Raw genomic sequence first — 22,376 nt, forward strand, 5'->3', positions numbered from 1 at the left:
GAATATCTCTTATGTACAAAGGTAAAGGAATGTTGATACAAGTCTTCATTAAAGTTAATAATTTTCTCTATTAAGACTTGGAAATCTGTGTTTAAGAGGTACACACAACAACGCAAGCTGGCAGCAGCACACAGCTATTACACTGCTGAAGCTTTACAAAGTTAAATACAGAACTTCCAGCAATGTATATCCTTAAAGAAAAGCCCCATCCCACACTTGCCGCTCCTGCATAGCCCGAGGAAAGGAGTCGTCTTCGCCGTTACCTCCAGACATTCACTGCACATCAGCCACAACAACCCACCCCACACAGCTGGAGGTCCAGAGGAGGAACATGGACACGCACTAGAGCCACCCCACTTCGTGTGCTTAAGGCCTCCCCACCACACGTGCACGCACACTCCACAGTCACATGTGAGCACCACAAGCATCACACACCTTTTTACAGCAAAAAGTTGTCCTTGGGCACATAAACCCCCAGTTGTAACATGCAGAGTGTCAGGTCTCCATCACAGGAAAACACATGGCAACACAAACAAGAAAAAATGATTGAGTTCAGGTCTTAATTGTTCCAGGGTTACTGGCTGGAAGCAATTTGGTGGATGCTGTTGGTGTCATAGCAAATTAACTACCAACAAGGGTGGGTTGTTTTGGTGTTTTTTTTTTTTTTTTATAGACAGCAAGACCAAGGTGTATTTGCCCAGCAAGTTTTATTACATGAGTTTGAAACCTACAAATGCTGCAACTGTGCCAGGAGGAAGCCCTGATACAAACGGTACCTACTGCTCTTTGGTGAGTAGCCTTGCCAAAGCTCTTCAGGCTAACCCTCCAAATCACACAGTACACTGGAAGTTTTGCTGTTCAGGATGTGACTGCTACTACGCATCTTCCATTACACAGAACAGGGGGGCCAGTGAGTGAAGTTACACTTAATGGTTACAACAGATGCTTTAGCAGACTACAGAGACATTCCATCAGAGTCAGTTTAATTGCAATATACATCATACAAAATTGAGTCTTCACCAGTTTTAAGTAATACTCAGAATGCAGAGTAGTGATGAGATTAAGTGATAAATCTTTTGCTTGCACAAGGACAGGCAAGTACAGCATTTGCCATGAATTACAGCTTATTTGCCACTGTTATCATAAGCATTTCAGGTACAATACTTAGCTCTTCGCTATTCCAATTACACCACAAGCTAAACGAGGTCCAGCATTTCCAGTTAATTTGCTCTCATTATCTCCCCCTCTACCCAGGTCATCACATTTTTCATGGACCTAAAAGAGAATTGGAGATACCTTAATTCATGTTATTGCATAACTAATCAACAGTTCTTCACTACTCACATTAGTAGCAGCAGTGACAAGCAGCATTGCCCTCTACCAGCTGCACATGACAAAACCTATTGTAGTTACACAATGCTGAATGCCAAATTGATACTCATGCCAAAACTTAGGGCTAAGCTTGTCTGAAAAGATTAGTTGCCTTCAGCTGAATTTGCTTGAACAGGAAGTCAAACCCCCACGCTTCACGTAGTTACTACTAGTCCAAGAGCGAGCTTGGACATGACATTCCGGTTCACCCTTACGACACAAGGCTGCTGCGTGGCAGGTGCTGGGCCTTGGCCATGTCACCTGCTGTGTTACACTAACATCTCTGCTCCTCGGTCACCAGTCCAAGCCTGGTTCATGCAGGAGCACAGTGATCTCAGCAGACACTAGACTCCCAAGGGAAACAAGACTGGCCAAGTCCACTCAAGCCTGGGCCTCCCTCCTTCCCAAGGAGGCCATGGCACAAAGAGCTGCCCCAGCAGCTACCAGACCAGCAATAGCTAACCATGTCCTGCAGTTCCCCTGCCATGCCTTTCAGTGACAGCGCTTGTGCCAGACCACCAGGTACTTCCTCAAAGAAGGTTACTTTAGTCACTCACAGCTGGAGGAGATGAAAGTTAAGTGTACAGGAACATCCTTGGAAGGCAGGCAGAAAATGAAGATCTGATGGCAGTGAGGTGCTGTACTAACACACAGAAGCTAAGGCTTCAAAGAACTCCCCACATTAGAAATTTTACACTACAAGTTCTACAACAGACTCCAAGGACTTGCCCCCAGCATCAAAGTGTCTCCACTCAGTCAAGACCACTCTAGAGATCTTTAAAACATCCCAAATAGGCACCAAGACACTTACCACCATGGTACGTCCGATGATGCTATATGGTCCGCTAAGAGAAACAATGGAATCTTGTATTTCCACATCTGCCACTCCTCCTTTAGCAGTCACATTGCCAAGGTCTCCCACGTGCCTACACAAAGATGTAGAGAAACTCACAGAAAACTCAGTTGAATTGAAAGCTTTAAGTGATGGCCTGGACAATACAATACCCCTAGTTATTACACTCAAGTACCCCACCACCTTATCTTAAACAGTATGTATGTCCTCATTTACCACCAATGTTGAACACTTCTGCTGTTTTAACTTAATATTTTAACTTTAGTTCAAGGGAAAATTCAGTCCTAGGTAGAACCTGAAACTGGAAGGTTAATCCAGCTTTGGGGAAAGGAATGCCATCCCTCCCTAACAAGCCAAGCCTACCCTGCACAACTCCTAGCCAAGAATTCCTCCACCCTGATGGCATCTCCCTCTGCTCAAAAGGAAGTCTCTCAAATTAGGTGAAAACCTTTCCTGCACATACAACATTCAGTGTAAACACTGCCGCTATGCTTAACAGCTTTTAATGTCTATCACAAGTCAGCTACTGCACAAGCTGCCTCAGGCTTTAGGTTGAAATAGGATTAGTAAAAGCAGTTTGTCAAGTGACAGGTCAAAGGGGGATGCATGAAGTGCTAGCTAAGTTCTCATCAGTGCCAGGGATGACCATTCAAGTCTGCCTGGCACCTTCCTATTAACTTGGCATTATACTCTACCACACAGTTTTTAATCAGAGCTAGAGCTCCACCAGGATTTCCCTTAAGAACTGATCCTCAAGCAGTTCCATTTTCACCGAACTTCTGGATATTCCAGTGTCTTGTTTCCTACATGTCTGCCCCAAACAAAACATTCACTCAGAAGACAAGCTGATGATGTTCTGCAAGATTCTTCAATCCAGACTCAGAACCCTGAATACCAGATTGTTTCTGAAACCCTCCACGCATGCAGGATGACCAGCTCAGCCATCTGAACACTGACTACCAGCTTCTTAGCCAGCATAGAACAGAATTCATATTTTTAACCAAGCCCTATAAAATCAGGTCAAGGGTAGTTTTCCCTTTAGAAACTTGCTTGATTTAAGCTTCCGTCCACTTGTTTCAACTTTACACTGATAAAAGCGTGATCTAGTTCTTAATACTCTCCTAAGGAATTCCCCAGTCTACAGTTGCCTGAGCAGGCAGGTTACACCAGAAGCAGGATTTGACACAGAAGAACCAGCAAAAGCCACAATATTCATGCAGTTTTGACCGCTTCCACTGGAGCAGTTGGCTGCCAGTGAAGCCCGTGAGCACAGCATTTCATGATGCTGTCATCCAGACTGCTGGCTAGCAGCCAGCTTGCTTGCTCTGGCATGCAACCGATCACTCAGGTACAGATTTATCAGTCACAGAAGGTGCAGTTATGGACATAAACATAAGCATTCAAAGACTAATCACAATCCCAAGATGGTCCCAGTGCTAGTCCAGACCCTACCTTGCAGAAGACCAGCACTTTTACACTTGCTCCTAGCTCTGCTTGCCACCAGACTGGCCTTCAGCTCTTGTGCAGCCCCCTCCCAGTCTCCAAACCCAGCCAGCATTCTATTGAAACCACTTGCTCTGATACCAGATCTCAAACATACCTTCAGGAAACCCTTGCAACTGGACTATGGAAGCTGCTTCCAGGAGAAGAACTAGGTCTCAGCTCCCACACCAGACCCTGTACACAGAGTACACAGCACACAGAGCTCCTGAGGAGTACACACTGTAGACAGTACGATACCTAACCAAACAGGCTAAGAACAGCCGAGTACATCCAATAAGAAGCCACTGTGCCTGCGCACACCTTTATATTCATCTTGCAGTCTCCCCTGAAGCCTCAGCACCTTCCACTGACAACCCTGATCTGCCATACAACAAGCCTGCATACAGCTCAACAACTAAAGTTTAAGGCCCCTGTTGTCAAAAATGGCCCCAAAACAGAAGCAAATAACCAATGAACAAGAGGCTTTACCACATGAATCCCCTACACTCACATCCTGAGGAACTTTCACCCAGTAAAAGCCTTTATTTCTTCTTCTCCTCAAGCTATGATAAAACCAAGAATGTCCCAAAGACTACATTTTACCCACACTCCTGGAAGCAAGGTATGTAATAAATTGCTGTACAGTGATCAGAACTCGTTAAGTGACCCTAGAAGTCCTGCAGGAATTACCAGTTTTCTTCTGGTATTGTCCTAGCACGATTCATGAAGTGGCCTCCCAAGCACAAAGTAGCACTCTGATGGCTGCTGCACCAAGTAAGTACACAGTAAGAGGCCAGCCACATTAAACTCACCTTTCTGCATCCTTTGGTCCACCATGCTGCTTGCCTTCAGGATTGAAGTGAGAACCTGCACTGGTACACCCTAAAACAGAACACAGCCATCAAAAGCAGGGTTTTCTGCAGTAGCCCATTTAAATCTGTTGCTTATACACTACACCAAGGTAGTCATCGTGTATTAGTGACTTCATTTCCTTCTGGCTAATGAAATCGCCACCCTCCTGTCAGATCTTCTACTGATCCTCTGGAGGAAAGTTACCTACTACAGACTTAGAAGTTCAATAAAGTAAGATTGCTCCTTCTAGAACACTCTAGGCACAGCTGAAAGCTTTCTTATTTCTTAAGACTAGCTTCTCAGAGTATTTAGGTTAGTGCTTTGTATGTGCCATGTTTAACACCAGCCTAAACATGTTTAAAGTATTAAATGAGAAGCAATTCCTTAGGAAGTGCCATCATTTCTTAACACAGATTTGCAATCGTGAGACCCAAGTTGCTGCTGCAACAAAAAAAGAAGCTCTTTAAAGCTGAGCAATCACATTACAGTTGTAACTCAAGCTTGGATAGACAGCTTACCATTTGTATTGTCACCAAATTCATGGACATGGAAGCCATGGTCTCCATCAGTCAAGCCACTGATTCTTCCAGTAATTTTTACTGGTCCATTACCCTTTAACAGAAATAATTTATCATCACCAAAATGACTGTAGCGTTAAAAGGCCTTGTGTCAAATGCAGCTTCCTGGTCAACAGAAAGCACTAGAAACTCCACTACAAGTTCAGCTACCAAAACATGAACAATTATCTTACATTAACTGATTCTACATGCCACTACAGTATTTCACAGAACGTTCTCATGTGTTTAGCCTCCTAAAATATATTCTTCCTGTTATGCAGCAAGACGCAAAAGGCGTGCCTTTATTATCAGATTGCTTGCTTTTGAGAGCGATCACATGCTTCCATTTGAAAGCACAAGTAACCCTGAAGCCGTTCCTCTCTTACGGACACATCCACGCTGTGCGCAGCCCCAACTTTTACTCAAGACAAAGCGTTCAAAACGGCGCTGCGCACGCAGTAGCCGGAGCTCCCCGAAGCCCCACTCCGGCAGCAGGAACAAGCCCCGCAGCACGACAGCGGCGGCCCCGAGCAGGGCAGCAGGCCAGGCCCGCGCCGCTCCGGGGCGCCCCGCACCGGGTGGGCCCAGCGCCGCGCCCGCCGCCCGCTCCCTCCCACCGCCGGGCCGCGCCGCAGCCGCCGCGGTTCCAGCCAGGCCCGCCCAGCGCCCCCCCCGCAGGCGGCGGCGAGCAGGGGAGGGCAGAGCCACGCCGCCCGCCCCGCACAGTGACTCAGCACCGCGGCCGGGAGAGCCCCCTGCGGGGTGCGGAGCGCCGGGGTCGCGCCGCCGCCAGCCCTTGCCTGCTGCTGGAAGTGGATGACGCCCTGCACGGGGCCGTCCCCCTTCATCACGCACACGGCCTTCAGCGTCGCCATGTTCCCGCAGCGGCCGGAGAGCGGCGGACAGCCAGGCCCCGCGCCCCGCACCCAGCACCCGACGACTAGAGGTCGGCCCCTCCCGCCGCTCTTATATAAGGCGGGCCGTCAGCGCCGCGGCCAATGGCGGTACGCTCGCGGCGCTCCTCGCGCAGTCATTACGCGGGGTTCGGCCAATCGACGGCCAGGCGCGGGCGCGCGCCTCTCAGCGGCACCCGCCCCCCGAGCCCACGGCCCCGCGCGGCGGGGGCGTTGTGTAACGGTGCCGGCGGGGGCGGGGCTGGGCGCCGGGGGGAGGGGTCAGGCCCCGCGCCGTGCCCGGCTCTGCGTGCTCTCTGGAGAGCGTGAGGGAATCGGTTCCCGCGTGTGACATCGTGGTGGCACTTGGGCCCTGAGGAGGCCCTGGGCTTTAAACGGTTTCGCTTTAAGGCTTTCCCTGACGGATCGCCGGGCTGCAGTGCCTGCGCGTTCTAATGGCGCAGGCTCCAGTCAGGCGTGCAACTGTTCCGTCAGGCGTGCGCTGCAGTGGCGCAGGCAGAGGCAGCGGCAGTGTTGTTTTCCTTTTCTGCAAACGTTATTCTCGTAGTAGCTGCATCTTTCCCCCTCCCCTGGAGGCTATTTTCGGTGTTACTGAGGTGCGTCACATCACAAACCCTCAGCCAGACTTGGCACGCGGCTTTGAAGTCCCCTCTGAGCAGCTCTGCGTTCCGAAATAGTTGCCCTGCCCCGAGATGTTTTGTACAAAACCCAGCAGAAGTGCAACCTGAAGCTGGTGTGACTCGGTCGCTGACCTTCCTTAGGAGATGCCGCTGCACGTGGCGTGGCCACAGCAGCCGGTGGGTGTGCAGCGCAGGGCTCCGCTCCAGGTGGGAAGCACCTCGGTGTAGCCCTGGATCGCTCCTGGCCTGAGAGATGGAGGGCACAGGTGGCAAAATAGGTTCTCTCCATGCTGGTAGCACCGGCAAACCTTAGGCTCCAACGGAAGGTTCTCACCAGACTTGGGGAGCGTAGAGCTTTGTGGTTCCATTCAAAGGCTGGCAACCTTGGAGCATTCAAAGAATGGAAGATTACATTCAATTCATTCCTTTCGCAAACCCATGTTGTTTTTCTGCTGCATTATTGGTGAAGTTAAATCAGAAGCACAATATGATTTTACAGTACCTGGGACTTTCGGTAATCTGATTGAAGTATATGTCTGAACAATAAAGTAAGATGAGTAATATGAATGATATAATAATATATTAATAAATATAATTATATATGCATAATGAAGTAATATGCCTGAACTACAAATTACTTAAAGCCCAGGTGGTTTTAAATCGCATGGTTGAGGATGCCATAAGGTCAGGGAAGGACGTACAAGGTTTGTTCCACGCATCAGACTTGGCCATGACACCTGAGTCATGGCTCAGGTGACATGACTGAAACAAACAGGGACTTGTTTGCATAAATGGTCTATTTCTCTGCTTGGGAAAGAAGAAGCACAGAAGAAAACCCACATAAATACATGGAGACTGTTTCTCTGAGAGACAGACAAAGAGCTGTAGTTTAATCACAGAAAGAAGTTGTGAGAGGAGCGTGAGGCAGCTTCCTATCTAGGAGGCATCTTGGCACCGTGAGTTCAAACTCCCTGGAGTTTTGTTCCTGACGTGCCTGGAGAGAAGAGACTCTGTAAATTAGTTGTGAGGAAACAGGTCTGTGTTCATGGCTCATGCAGCACCCTGAGTGCTTGATAGATTAAGAGGAAATATTTCAGTGCCCTCGAGGTGAATCTTGTTTGATTTAAAGTGGTTTGTAGACTTGGAGGGATAGTAGTGACTCATTTCATCTTTGGCTTCCCGTACCACTATCTTTACTTGTTCAGTGCCCTTCCATAAAGAGGGGCATCTTCAGTGCTATGTTACAGTGCTTTCTCTTATTTTTAGGCCTGTCTCCAAATCTGCCTATGTTTTTATCAGAGAGGCTTATTCCTTCCTTCCTGGAAGTAAGTTTTCAAGATCTGCCCTTCTTCATGCCTCTACATGAATGTAGGACAAACAGGTGGATAAGACCCAGGTGTGTCAGGCTTCTTAATATGTGAAGCGAAACAATCTGATGTAATGATTTCAGAGATTTATCACATTAGGCATCAATGTCAGGTTACCCGTGAAGGCACCCTAAGGTGCCCAGTGCCCTAGTTAGGCAGAATGCAGCTAACAGAGCTGATATGCGAAGACACACCACGGTGAAGAGATCAATGGTAGGAGGCTAAAGGAGAGATGTGAATTTCAAGGACTAATTTACAGGAGTTTGGATGGTGCATGCCGAAAGAGATCAGTAATCTTATATAGGTCATGGCCTCACCCTTTGGAGTGTTTTCTATTACTCTTTTCTTTCACGAGTACAATAGCAATACAAAAGTATTAGTTTACAGGGATACCCTTTCATATAAGCCTTATACAAGGAGCCAGGGAAATGTTTTTGGTTTGGTTTGTTTTCTCCCACATACTTCCTTTTAACTCATTTGTGAAAAAAAATTACCCCAAAGAAGCTGAACAGGGTGTTCAGTAGCAATACTTTATTTTTTATTTAAAGTATCAGAGTCAAAGCGGAAAGGAAAAAATAAAATGTGCGAGGTGGGATTACAGACTTTGATAGTAGGAACTACGGTAGGGCAGAGGATCTGGCAGGCGTGAGAAAGAGTGGCATCTCTTGCAACTCTCGCACCTCTTGTTTGACATCCCTCTTTGCCCCGTACCCTGGTTTTGCCATCCCAACTTGGAAGAAGCCTAGAGCTAGGGCCTAGCTACACCTTTGTAGGTAAACTGGTGATGAAGTGGGCTGATCTGAAGCCCAGAGGGCTGAAACACACTCTGGAGGGACACACTTAAGGCTGGGTGGACACACAGCTTTGTCTGTTCGCTCTGCTCTGTAGTTGCCTGCAAAGAGTATCTGTTACAGTAGGGGAGTGAAGGAGTTTCTAGTGTTGATCAAAAGGGTTGCTCTCACTGCATAAGGGTAGACACACAGGGATCTCTGAAGAACTAAGGTACGAGATGTCTTGGGTTACATCCTGATTTGCCAAGTTAAAGGGCAAATGAAATAGTTACTGTGATGTAGGTTAACAGAAGTTTATGTAGACAGAAGCTAGTGAACTTCAAAGTGTGCAAAAGTAACAAAAAATTCCAGACCCTTATGTACTATAAAAATATGGCGCATATCAAGCATAAAGCCCACATTAACATGCTTTCTGATCAAGATTTTATATGGATTGAAAAATTAGAGGGAATTTTGAGGGCTGTGCTTCCCATGGCAACCATACCTCTGGTGCCTTGTGCAAATATATAGTATTTTCTATTTGTGATGACTCTTCTGGAAAAATACAGAGTGAAACCAAGATTGCAACAGTAAACATCAAATTGCCTGAGCTTGTGTGCATAGGCTCTCACTCCTCAAGATCACTGTCTGCAAATCTGCATTAATGTAATTTTTAATGTTTACTCTCTACATTAAGAAAAGTAAACAGAAACAACATGAATTTTTAATAATAATCCTTCCTATAGGCCAGTTATGTCCTTGGATGTGTGTCTCTGGAGGAGAGACTGCTGGTGAGCTAAGTACAGGTGTGCTCTTCCATCCCGGCTGGGCTGGATCAGGAGCCCCTCCTACTGCTCCTGGAGCAGATCTTTGGCTAGTCTTAACCCATTTTTCCCACTCAGCAGCTGAGTAACCCCTGCTATACAAAGGTGCTTCCCAGCGCGGGAATGGACAGGTTGCACAGTCTTGTCATCTGGAGCTTCTCTGTGGAAAGGTGGGAGCTGCATTTCCAATATTAGTGTGACCTTGCGTTGTGGCAGCATAGAAGACTTGCTGCATTTGTGAGTCACCTAATGCACAGAGAACACAATATATGCCTGTTTGTGCAGGCTTGCTCGGTAAGGAGAGCGCTGCACCACATGTAGGTTATTGTTCTGTATTTTGGATGGTCTGGAAGAGGCTTGTGGGTTGTTTTGGTTTTTTTCCTTTGGAATCCCACAGTCTAGATGCTGGAATCTCCTAGTGTCTAATATTTTGTCACTGGACTCAGCCATCCATACATCAGTGTCTAGCACCATCTGAGATACTCCAGACTATCTCTTCTGGCCTCCAGCTGCTACAGAAGGGATCCTGGAACTGCTGTTTCCTACCTGCCAGCCCCCTGTGCACCCCTGAAGGCGCTCTGTGGCATCTCAAACAGCACTAGATACCTATGCTGAGAAACCAAAACAAACCCCAAGCCCTTGTGTTGTCCTGGGCAAGACGTTGTGTGTCATTAAAGTCTTTCCCTTTGATTACACATGGGTAATGACACTTCCCTGCCTCTAAGGGATGCTGGGAGAGGTAATTAACTGAGTTTATGTTTGTATAGCATTTTGAAGATGAAATGTTATTTCACTAGAAAATTTGTGATGGTGGCTCCCTAGTGGAAAGCCTGCTGTTCCAATTAAGAGGTAGTGGTGCTGATAGCCAAAGTATTCATGTAATTAAAATAATGTCAGCTGGAAAGCCTTTACATGGAACACACAAGATTAAAAATAACATTCACTCTTAACAGCTGAACTGAGCTGATCTGTCTGCTGCAACTCCCTCATCCTCAACTGCTTGACAAACTGAGTAAACTTGAAACATGAGAATCAAAGGAGAGGTTGTGTAAATGTTGATGAAGACCTTTGTACCCAGCACGGGGCTTGCAGCCGCAAGTTACTACAACCCTTCTAGAGCACTGGTACTATTCAAGGTCTGTCCACTGTTGTGGGTTTTTTTTGTTGTTGTTTGTCTGTTAATGTTCACCAAGGGCTGGACTTTAAATATTTCATGCAGTGCCCAAAGTCTGTGCATGTTACTCCAGTGTGTATTTCTAGTGAATTCAAAGGATCATACAGGTCTCCTGCTGGAGCATGTATGGAGGTCTGCAGCAGGCGCTCTGTGAAAGCAGGGCAAACCCCATGCTTAACATCCCTTCTCACCCATGCATCCTCATAGGGGCACACTCTGAACGAACTGGGCAGTAGGTGCCTGGACAGGGCAGGAGCAGTCACAGGAGAGGGTGCTCCTGGCAGTGCCTGCTGCCAGGGACATTTCAGACCGGATTCATAGCAGCTGCTAGTGCTGCACTAAAATGCTGACAATTTTTTAATTATATTAGTAAGGCTATGATATTGTTTACCTCTGTCTCCCTGAAAGAGCAGAAGTAGCTTTTAAGAGAAACCGTAGCCTCCTACTACTATTAGAGTAGTTTCTGCTCAGAAGGCTGTGTGACCTTTGGCTAAAAAACATCCCAAGAAAACAAGGAATTCCTGCCAGGGATAGCTGGTTCTACAGCACCCTGCTCAGAGCTCACAGGCTTGAGCTCCCACATGCTCAGCAGCCATTGAGCGAGTTTCCCCACTGAAACAGCCGAACAAGCTGGAACTGGGAGCACAAAACAGCTAACAGTGACTGGCAGGACCGTCATGTGCAAGACAGGACGGATGCACACATGAATTCTGGGGATTTTCTGGTGTTTGCAGAAAAAATAATTTGCTGAAGTCTTTATGGGAGCTGATTCTACAGCACAAAGTGATGATTGCAATCAACCTGAATTGCGGGGAAACCTAGCTGAAGTTTAAAAGAGCTTTTAAAGTGTTAGCTAGATGGTTGGTTTTTTTTACTTGGTTTGAATAATTTATAAAAAGTTCAAAAGACTATTTTGGTTAAAGTAATGAAAAGCCTAACTGGAGGCCTTACTCTTCCACACGTACCTATTTTAAACTAGTGTTGCTCCATCAGCCTCAGTGCATAGGCTCCCCGTCTTGAGCAGTTTATTTGCCCACTTGGATAACAGGCAGAGAAGCACAACCACAACCAGCAGCCACAGAAAACGGCTGCCCTGTGTGCACCCCACCAGGGCGATGGATTCCTCTCCTCTGGCCGCGGCAGCCCCCGCAGCCCCAGCATTGCGGCCAGCGCTTATCGGGCAATTGCACTCTCAGGAGGAAAATGGGTGTGCACACGTTTGAAGGTGCTCGGTGGTGTCTGGCCAGGCTGCTTCTGCAGGGAGCAGAACTGCACTACAGAGCAAAGTACATTTTGGGGTACTGGTGATTAAGGATTGTGTAATGAAAAGGTGAAAATACTAGCTTTGAAACCGATCAAAAGAATGAACATTGTCCAGAAAGCTCATCTGAAAGATTTTTTTAAATTAGAAACTGTCAAAATATTTATGTGTTCAGGAATGTCATTTTGTCTGCTAAAAGGCACCGAAATGAATGCAACCAAAACACTGTGTGTATGTATATAAATATATACTAGGAAAATATATTTAAAATATCACCTAGGGTGAAAATCAATAAAGTTCATAGAAAGCCTGTACCTTTTCATGCATTTTATGTATGTTATATATAATAACCTAATAAAGATTTCATTCACAGAGGAGAAAAAGAAAAGCTTATTCTTAGACTTTTAGCTAGGTCATTTGTAAAAATCCTTATAGTTTAATTAAACTTTTAATGTCACTCGATATATAAGTTGCTTTGCAAATACTAACCCACATAAGCACACGCCAGAGGTAACTCCCCATGCAGTTTCATTGCGATATACTTTACTGCACTTCCTGATACAAACTGTTCTGCGCTCTCTCTCACTCTTTCTTCAATATTTACCACATTTACATGTTAGTAGTCCAGCAGGTGTCAGTACACTAAAGGATGAGGTGGTTTGTATTTTTTTTTTTTCACTTAACTCAGCTGTGTTGGGTAATCCTGGAGATACAATCATTTGATTCACTACAAAACCACACTGAAAATGCTAATTACTGTGCAATTAAAAAATATCTACGTGATACAACAGGGTAAACTATCCCATTTCTGCACTGGAAAATCAAGATTGCCAAAGAGAATATATCTAGGCAGGCCTCCAGAATAACAAAGTTGTGGGTTTATTTGGATTTTTAAACACGTGATTCCTTCTTTGGGGACAGGAGTGGTTGGGAAGTGGCCGAGTTCTTTCATGAGCAAGAAGCAGAACTCAGCTTGGGTTTGTACAGCTGTCAGTGAAACGAGGCTTCTGGGTGCTCTTTTAATGTAAGCAATTAATAAGTGGGAATGCAGCTGCAAAACGCATTAGCCAGGTATTCTAATACAATTTCCATAGTACCGCATAATTAATATTTGTGACCACTTGACATTTCTTATGCAATTTTTTTTCATAGGTCAGCAGACGTCTCCAGCCTTGCCAAAAGGACGAAGTGCACCACAGGAGAAAGCCTGCAGACTTTGCACCCAGTGTGCATGCTGGGAACCATTATCCCTCTGGGTCTGTACGATCTGGAATGCCTTCATAAAACGCGGCCAGAGCAGATGCAAGTTCTTGGTCAGAACTCAGGCACTGTGACTGTTGGTTTTGGTGGACAGAAGAAGAAGTCCCCTTGCACATTCACTTGTAAGTGTCAAGAGACTTGTAAAAGCCTGCGTGTAGGTCTCTGCCAGGGCCAAGCATTGTTGCTGTTCTGGAACAGGCTGTGGCATCCACTGAAACCTGCGTCTGCACTGAACCCTGTCCAGCCCTGTTGGCATGCTCTCCAGCTTGTCAGTGCCGGGGACTCCAAATGGGCACATGGGCCTGGTGTGACAGTCCCCGTACCTTTCCAGAACTAGAGTAATTTAAACCTCCTAATGGTCCCTGGCAGGCAGCCCACCACGTCACATGCCTGCAAACTGCTTCGCTGTGCCAGTCCGTCCACAGCTGTGGAGGAAGATGAGGTTATGGGGCCCAGCTGCTGGAGAGCAGCACCGCTTCCTGACTTAAAGCATAGTTATTTCCTAGTCCGGTTCTGTCACTATGATCCAGGCTAATTTGCACACTTTTAATAGCAGGAATTTTCTATTTGGGATCACTGTGACATCATGTGCTTAAGGAGCAGCTCCACATGCAATTATGCTGGGAGGTCTGAGGGACAACAGCAACCTTTGCTCAGGGCAGACTGGGGAGCTTCTCAGGGCAGGCAGGCTGCAGCGCAGCCCCCACCACGGAGTGCTGGTCTAGAGACAGCTCTCTAGACCCAGATCCGCACCATGAATGTTCACTGCAGCCTCAGCTGGCACTCCTCTGGTGAATAACCGGGTCAGTTAGCTTCCACGGAATAATTAATCTGCCTTTTTTACAGCAAATCCCAGCTGCCACCAGTGAGTGCTGACTGTGGCATTGGGATCTGGGCATGCACCAGAGGCGCTCCTTGTAGGAACAAGCTATCCTGCAGAGATGTAACAATCAACAGCAGCCCATTCACTTTAGGGTGTGGAAGGTCACTTCCATGGCAGTAGCTCTGGATATGCAATTTTCATTACCTCTGGGCCCCTCTCTCATTTCAGCAACGGGTGGGCATTGCCCTCTGGCAGCCCTACCTTCTGGCAGTGCCTGGCACCCACCAACTGGGGTTACCGCAGCTCGGAGCTGGCAAGTACCTTGAAGCACCTGCCATCAGGAAGCATGCAAAGCCATCTGCTGCCCAGTTTCCCCTGGAGCTGTTGGCTTTTAGTGACATCCTGAGCATCATAACTGTATTCTGGAGAAACAGCAATCACAGCAGCTATTCCTGGGTACTGTGGGGACACTGGTCTTCACCCTGCCGTCTGTGGGAGGAGCAATCACTGCCACCGTGGTGCCATTGCTCCACCATGCTGTGGGAACTTCCAGCAGGGGCAATTCATCGTTCACAACCATGTCAGCCATGTGCACAATGCCCTTGTGTTTCTGGTCAACATCCCTGTCATGATCTTGGTTACGACTGATCTCTGTGGTGGAGACAGCACCCGTGCAGAGTTTTCAGGTCATATATCCCAGCTGTTCCTGGCTCTGAGTAGCTGAGGGCCTGCAGGTGGTACCTCTGAGATGGTTTGTTGCCAGCACAGAAGACATTATTTGGATGCCCAGGGCCTGCTGTATGCCTGGGGATAGTGGGGAAGCCTTTAGCCTACCTGTTCAGGTCCATGTGTAGAGCACGGCACCAGCCCACAAAAGCTCCCATCACGGAAAGATCGCCTCTGTGCTGGTCAGAGAGTCATGCCCCTTATCCCCCCAGATACCATCTCTGCTTTGGTTTGACCCTCAGGTCACCCCCTTTGTGGGACCCTCAGGTCCTCTCTCTTTTAATTCACCACGTAGCTTCTTTACAGAGTTTTCTCATTGCTCTTACCTCAGCAGCCTCTGCACACCGGACTCCTCTGTGCCTGTGAGAGCAGGCAGCAGTCTGGTTGTCCAGGCAGTCCAGGCCAGGATTCCTCACCCCTGTGGGGCATGAAAAATAAGTTTTCTGTCTGAAAGCAGAATAATTCCCCACACCGGACCACCTTTCTGCTTTCTTCCCTCTCTCTGAAAGCAGGGGATGGTGTCCTCTAGTGCTCTGCTAAGAGCCCGCTGCAGGTCCCCTGCACAAATGCTTGAGTGGGTGCACAGACATGTCCTGGCCAGGTTTCGTGGTCCTGCAGCTCTGCCTGCTCTGTCTCAGCAGAAGTAGGAGCAGACCACCGCCGGATGCAGGATGCAGATAACTGTGATTTGTCTGTGGTTGCAGTTAGCTAACTGGGACATTACAGGATGTAGCAGTAGGTGCTGGGCTAATCTCTCTAGTACAAGCTGTTGCAACTACTACTGCTTTCTCCTTGCCTCCTGCTATCTGACACTGAACGTTGCTGTTGCACCTAGCAGTTTTATAGGGGCTACATGAACTACATAGGGGCAACAGTGTGTGACTGTGTCACACACCGTCACAGAAACAGAAGGTCAGTTTTGCTCTGCAGCCCAAATTCACTTCAATTCGCTTTAATGCATTTCCCCCACGTCTCTTGGATGAAGGTAGAAGGGCAGGACAGCTTATTGCATCAGGTGCACGAAGACAGATCAGATACAAACTAAGCAGCATGTAGAACATTGATGGGGATTACTTCACAGAGACTAAATATTTTCTGAAGAAAAAAGAAGTGGGTAAGGAAAAATGTGGTTAGAACAAGCTAGATAAAACAAATGTGTGCTTTCTTACATTTTTTTCAGTATAAGCCTGGGCTCTGACTGGCACACTTATACTGCGCAAAAGAATACTGTGTGAACGATTGCAAACAGCACTGGGAGAATAGTTTAAAGTTAATGTTTGTTCCATTCAGGTCACGGTTTATTAGCAGTGGCAGGTGTGTTAGTGTCTGCCAGCCACTGGATGGCATTAGTGGTCCAGGTTTTGTTTGACAGACTCCACTTCCCCCAGTACTTGGGACTCTTCATTTGCTAAAATACTGGAAAAATTCATAGTAGCTAGAAATCCTCACCCGGCACGTTGGTTATTTTATACATACACACGACTGCCTTTGCCTTCTCTCATGTGAATTTTACCATTTTCATTCTTCTTTAGGAAATACAGAGGTGAGAGAAGAAATTCCTGCTGCACCTTACAAACCATCAGACTCACCAGCAGCTTTCCTGAAATGGCCACTGACCTTCTGCAGCCCACCTCATCTCATTTTTGGGGACTTGATTTTTAGCGGTGTTGAGTTCAGGCTGCTCAGTTGAACCAGCATGGAGCCAGTTGCTGGTGTCAGCAGGCCCTGGGACACTAGCTCTTCAGAGAAAGTCCTCTGCGGGCAACCCCTGCACCTGTCTGAAAGGCATTCAGATCTGGGGATTGTGAGAAACCGAAGCCCAGCTGAGCCAGACAAGGTTCTATAAAATAAGCTTCATTCCCCCGTTGGTGCATAGATCAGTCCATTTCAATTAAAACAGGAGCTAAAAGGAACATTTTGAGACAATGGTCCTTGCTCCATTAAACAAGAACTGTTGTGGTAGGCCCCTTATTGTCCTTCTCCCAGTATACCCCTTTGACCACCCAACATGCTTCGTTTCTAATCCAGCTTTATACAGATTCCAGCTTCAGGCCATCGGTCTGAAAAAAGCAGGACTTGGCTAAGACCTAATAGTCTGTTGGATATTCTTGATAACGTTGAGATTTGTGGGTGAGGGGTCTAAGGAAGCAGAGGGAAGAAATGATGTAGGCTTATCAGGTCACCAAAAATAAATCTGCCCTTTTAAAATTAGGTTTGTAATTTGGAAACTTTGATGAATCTTTGGCTGTGTGACAATATAAACTGCGGGGGAAAAAATCTCCTTCCTTATCTCGCAGTGCCTGGGGAGGATACCTGATAGTTTTCCGGAAGAGAGAATCTGTCTCACAAGGGTTGAAAACAACTAGTCTGAAAAGAGATCAGAAAGCCTTCATGTTTGTACAAATGATTGCTCTAATTCCTCTGGGGACACAGAGGACAGCTTTATATGGCATCTTACATCAGACTGTAACAAAACTAAGGGGCATAAGGATGTGCTTGCAGGGGGAAAGAAAGCATCCATTGCAGAACATGCAACCAGTCTGTCATGTTCACATGGTCTGTCTGGGGAAAAAGGATTTTAAAGTGGATGGCACAGAGATACTTTGTGAATTTTCTATTATTGCAATAATCATGTAATGTCAGCCGCTTCAGTAAAAATGGCAGGGTGCGATCTCTTGCCCTTTGGAAATACACAGGACCTCACCAGGACAGCAGGAAGTGGGGAACCTAGCAACTCCATGAAACAGAACCCCCCGTGTATGCATGGGACGGGAACACCGATGTAGGCAACACCTGACTCCTCCAACATACCATTCCCTGGTTACACAGACCACCAAACAATTCACCTTGCTTCAAAAATGAGAGCAAAATACTGAGGACATAGATGAGCTAATCTCATAACACAATTTAGTAACAGAAGGGTGCAGGGGCAGTGCTGGCACTCATTTAGCATTGCTGGGGCTGAATCCCATGAGGACCCTCCAAGCCTTTTTCCTCCCCCGCTCCCTTCACTCACACAAACCCTGCAAGAGCAGTGCTTATGGCTGGTCATATGTACGGTGCTTGGCACAGAGCCATTTTGTTCCCTCCACTTCCAGCACAGACACAGTTTGTCCGTGTAGACAGAAAAAACCAAACATCTGTCACGGAGAAGCCATTTGCTGGAATCAGAGGGTAGAGTGACTTATTACCTGCATTAGCCTGACAGGGTTGAGTTATGGGAGGACAGCAAAAGCACTTGTGTAAATAGAAATAATGGAACTAATAAACACAAATCAATAGGCACATGTGTTCAGCAACACCTAATGCCCTCTGGTCCCCTCTGAGGTGGTATCTAACATCCATCACAGCAGGCAAGGGTAAGATGGATGGGTATCTCTCAGCCCAGCCGGTTCTGGAGTCCTGAGCTGCCCAAGACTGTACCAGCAAACTGCTTACATCAAAGCATGTCAGAGGACAGAGCATGTCCAAGCAGTAAACTCAGCAAAGCCAGAACTCACAAAAGTCAAGGGGTTGTTTAAAACTGTCCCATCTTAACATCATCCTGGAGGATGCATCTCCAGAGAAGCTAACTTGGAGTCTGGTTTCACCTGCTTTCTGCTTTTTCCTCCAAGTCTTACAGCACATATTCTGGCTTGTGAAAGTCCTTCCAGGGTAGCACTTTTGTCCCTAGCTCCTCAAGAAGACAGAAGGTGTGTCTACACTTGCTGAGTAGGGGAGGACCAGGGAGTAAGTTCAAGGACTGGATTCATAATTACCTGCACTGAGTAATTATTGTGTCAATGTTTTAGATCATTTCGTTAGCCCTCCCAAGGTACATGTGCAAACAGAGCAGGCTAGCCCATAGCCATCCATGGGGATGTGCTGTTCAGCTGCTAAGCTGGGAATCAATCCTTGCTCTTCTTCCATCCAGCAGCACAAACATAGCCCAAGGTGGCAGCGAAGACCTTCCTCCCTTCCAGGGCTGGAGCCACCCGTGCAGTGGTTGTGGTGGGTTGTCCTGGCACTGAGACATGACACAAGGCAAAGTCTCTGCTACGGGGTCAGAGCAGCAGTTCTCTTTCAAGTCCCTATAAACCATAATATCTTCTCTCCTCCTGTCAGCACATGCTCAAAGCTGAGTTAGCAATAGGGAAACAGCTTGGTGCTTTCCCACAGTGGCCGAGTCACCAATTTAGGTGAGACACATATGCAAGGAGTTGTCTCTTCTGTCACCTCATCCTTCACTCTCCAGCGCATATGAACCATATCTCACAGCCATTTCAAGACCATATCCTTCTGAAGGAACTACTATAGGTGTGCATGCCTGGGCCAACTGCTTAAAGCATGTGGTGTCTGATCTGCCCAACCACTGTTAATCTGTGTCTTAAACTGTGGTAGGAGAATCCATGTTCTTGGCTGACTTTAGAAAGTGCCATGAAAAACAATAGTGTTACACCAGGGATGCTTGGGCACCACAGCAGGAGTAAAAATGACACAGGTTTGCACTATCTGATTAATTGGTATATTTTGAGAAAAGATGGTGACCCCATCAGCAGCTACCTACAGAAGCAATGATGCTAAGCGTGGCTTAAAAATATAGAAAATATTGAAGGGAAGCTCAATGATCTGCCCCCTGTGCCCCACACTCTCCCCCCAGTTCCTGCTGTCCTTCCCCACTCACACCTATATGCATTTAGCAGAAGATGTGTGGTCTGTAGCAACTCCGAGCACTGTGTTTGCTCTCCGTACTGTCATCTCCAAAGGACCAGGTTGCTGGGAATGGTCCCCATTGCTTTCCTCCCCAGGGCAAGGACAGCTTGGGCAGGCCATGCTCTAACCCACTGTTAAATTAAAGTTCACTCTCCTCTGGCTTTAATATTTCAAATGAATTATTCAAAAAGTCTGCAGGCACAATCACCTTTTCATAAGGAGCAGGTAATCAGGAAAACATTAATATTTGAGGAAGAAAATGTCCAGGCTAATGATTTAGACAGAAAGGGCAGGGTTACTCTCTCCCATGCCTTTTTATAAGCAGCTGTGTGCCTCCTTACATCTCACTGTATTAGAATCGTTGAACCATTTAGGTTGGAAAAGACCTTTATGATCATTGAGTCCAACCATTAACCTAGCATTGCCAAGTCTAGCACTAAACCATGTCCCTAAGTGCCATATCTACACATCTTTTAAATACCTTCAGGAATGGTGACTCAACCACTGGGCACACTGTTCCGATGCTTCACAACCCTTTCAGTGAAGCAATTTTTCCTAAAATCCAATCTAAACCTCCCCTGGCACAACTTGAGGCCATTTCCTCTTGCCCTATCCCTTGGTACTTGGGAGAAGAGACCAACACCCACCTCACCATAACCTTCTTTCAGGTAGCTGTAGAGAGCGATAAGGTCTCCCCCGAGCATCCTCCTCTCCAGGCTGAACACCCCCAGCTCCCTCAGCCGCTCCTCATAAGCCTTGTGCTCCAGACCCTTCGCCAGCTGCGTTGCCCTTCTCTGGACACGCTCCAGCCCCTCAGTGTCTTTCCTGCAGTGAGGGGCCCAACCCTGCACACGGCATTCCAGCTGCGGCCTCACTGGTGCCGAGTGCAGGGGGATGGCCACTGCCCTCGTCCTGCTGGCCACGCTGTGTGGGTACAAGCCAGGATGCTGCTGGCCTTCTGGGCCACCGGGGCACACTGCTGGCTCGTGTCCAGCTGGCTGTCGACCAGCACCCCCAGGGCCTTTTCTGCCAGGCAGCTTCCCAGCCACCCTGTAGCGCTGTGTGCGGGTTTTGTGACCCAAGTGCAGGACTCGGCACTTCTCCTTGTTGAACCTTGTACAATTGGCCTCAGCCCATCGATCCAGCCTGTCCAGACCCCTCTGCAGAGCCTTCCTACCCTCAAGCAGATCAACACTCCTGCCCAGCTTGGTGTCGCCTGCAAAGTTACTGAGGGTGCACTCGATCCCCTCATCCAGATCATTGATAAAGATATTAAACAGGACTGGCCCCAGTACTGAGCCCTGAGCCTCCAGCTGGATGTAACCCCACCCAGCCCCACTCTTTGGGCTTGACCATCCAGCCAGCTTTTTCCCCAGCACAGAGTGCACCCATCCAAGCCATGAGCAGCCAGTTTCTCCAGCAGAATGCTGTGGGAGATGGTGTCAAAGGCTTTGCTAAGGTCCTGGTAGACATCACCCACAGCCTTCCCCTCATCCACTAAGTGAGTCATCTTGTGATTGAAGGAGATCAGGTTTGTCAAGCAGGACCTGCCCTTCGCAACGCTATGCTGGCTGGGCCTGATCCCCTGGTTGTTCTGTTTGTGCCATGTGATGGCACTCAGGATGATCTGCTCCATAACGTTCCCTGGCACCAAAGCCAGGCTGACAGGTCTGTACCCCCCCGAATCCTCCTTCCTGCCATTCTTGTAGATGGCTGTCACGCTGGCTAACCTCCAGTCAACTGGGACCTCCCCGGTGAGCCAGGACTGATGATAGATGATTGAAAGTGGCTCAGTGAGCACTTCCACCAGCTCCCCCAGTACCATCGGGTGGATCCCATCTGGCCCCACAGACTTGTGTGGTCTAAGTGGTGCAGCAGGTCACTGACCATTTCCCCTTGGATTATGGGGGCTTCAATCTCCTCCCCATCCCTGTCTTCCAGCTCAGGGGGCTGGGCACCCAGAGAACAACTGGTCTTATGGTTAAAGACTGAGGCAAAGAAGGCATGAAGTACCTCAGCCTTTTCCTCAGCCTTTGTCACTATGTTTCTCTCCCTGCCGCATCCAGTGAAGGATGGAGATTCTCCTTAGCCCTCCTTTTGTTGCTAATGTATTTATAGAAATATTTTTTATTGCTTTTTACTGCAGTAGCCAGATTAAGTTCTAGCTGGGCTTTGGCCCTTCTAATTTTCTCCCTGCATAACCTCGTGACATCCTTGTGGTCCTCCTGAGTTGCCTGCCCCTTCTTCCAAAGGTCACAGACTCTCCTTTTTTCCCCGAGTCCCAGCCAAAGCTCTCTGTTCAGCCAGGCTGGTCATCTTCCCTGCTGGCTCGTCTTTTGGCACATGGGGACGGCCTGATCCTGTGCCTTTAGGATTTCCTTCTTGAAGAATGTTCATCCCTCCTGGACCCCATGGCCCTTCAGACCTGCCTCCCAAGGGACTCTCAACCAGACAACAGGCCAGAGTCCGCCCTCTGGAAATCCAAGGTAGCCATTCTGCTGACCTCCTCCTTACTTCTCCAGGAATCAAAAACTTGATCATTTCATGATCGCTATGCCCAAGTTGGCCTCCAACCATCACGTCACCCACAAATCCTTCTCTGTTCACAAACAGCGGGTCCAGCGGGCACCTTCCCTAGTTGCCCCACTGTCTGTCTGTGTCAGGGAGTTACCTGCCACACACTCCAGGAACCTCCGAGGCTGTTCCCTCTCTGCTGTGTTGTATTTCCAGTGGACACCTGGTAAGTTCAAGTCCCCCATGATCACAAAGGCTAGAGACTGTGAAACTTCCCCCAGCTGCTTATAGAACATTTTGGCTGTTTCTTCATCCT

At 47.6% G+C, this 22,376-nt stretch overlaps 1 protein-coding gene and 1 long non-coding RNA gene across 3 annotated transcripts; one reads left to right on the forward strand and one right to left on the reverse strand.

The window, feature by feature from the left end:
- Positions 1-690: 690 nt before the first annotated feature.
- Positions 691-6,110, reverse strand: SOD1 (superoxide dismutase 1). The gene is made up of 5 exons (XM_056326950.1): positions 5,916-6,110; positions 5,077-5,170; positions 4,519-4,588; positions 2,183-2,297; positions 691-1,275 (listed from the first exon to the last, which is right to left on the reverse strand). The coding sequence occupies exons 1-5, from the start codon at positions 5,988-5,990 to the stop codon at positions 1,165-1,167; spliced, it is 465 nt and encodes a 154-aa protein (XP_056182925.1). The 5' UTR covers positions 5,991-6,110; the 3' UTR covers positions 691-1,164.
- LOC130144020 (uncharacterized) lies at positions 6,013-17,116 on the forward strand. Of its 2 annotated transcripts, none has more exons than XR_008819983.1 (3): positions 6,013-6,119; positions 13,198-13,427; positions 16,387-17,116. It is a non-coding gene; the product is annotated as an uncharacterized LOC130144020 (long non-coding RNA). The 2 variants fall into 2 exon arrangements; XR_008819982.1 differs by lacking the exon at positions 6,013-6,119 and adding an exon at positions 12,989-13,116.
- The last annotated feature ends 5,260 nt before the right edge of the window (positions 17,117-22,376 follow it).

This window comes from Falco biarmicus, chromosome 2, assembly GCF_023638135.1.
Source record: "Falco biarmicus isolate bFalBia1 chromosome 2, bFalBia1.pri, whole genome shotgun sequence".
In the NCBI taxonomy this organism is placed as follows: domain Eukaryota; kingdom Metazoa; phylum Chordata; class Aves; order Falconiformes; family Falconidae; genus Falco; species Falco biarmicus.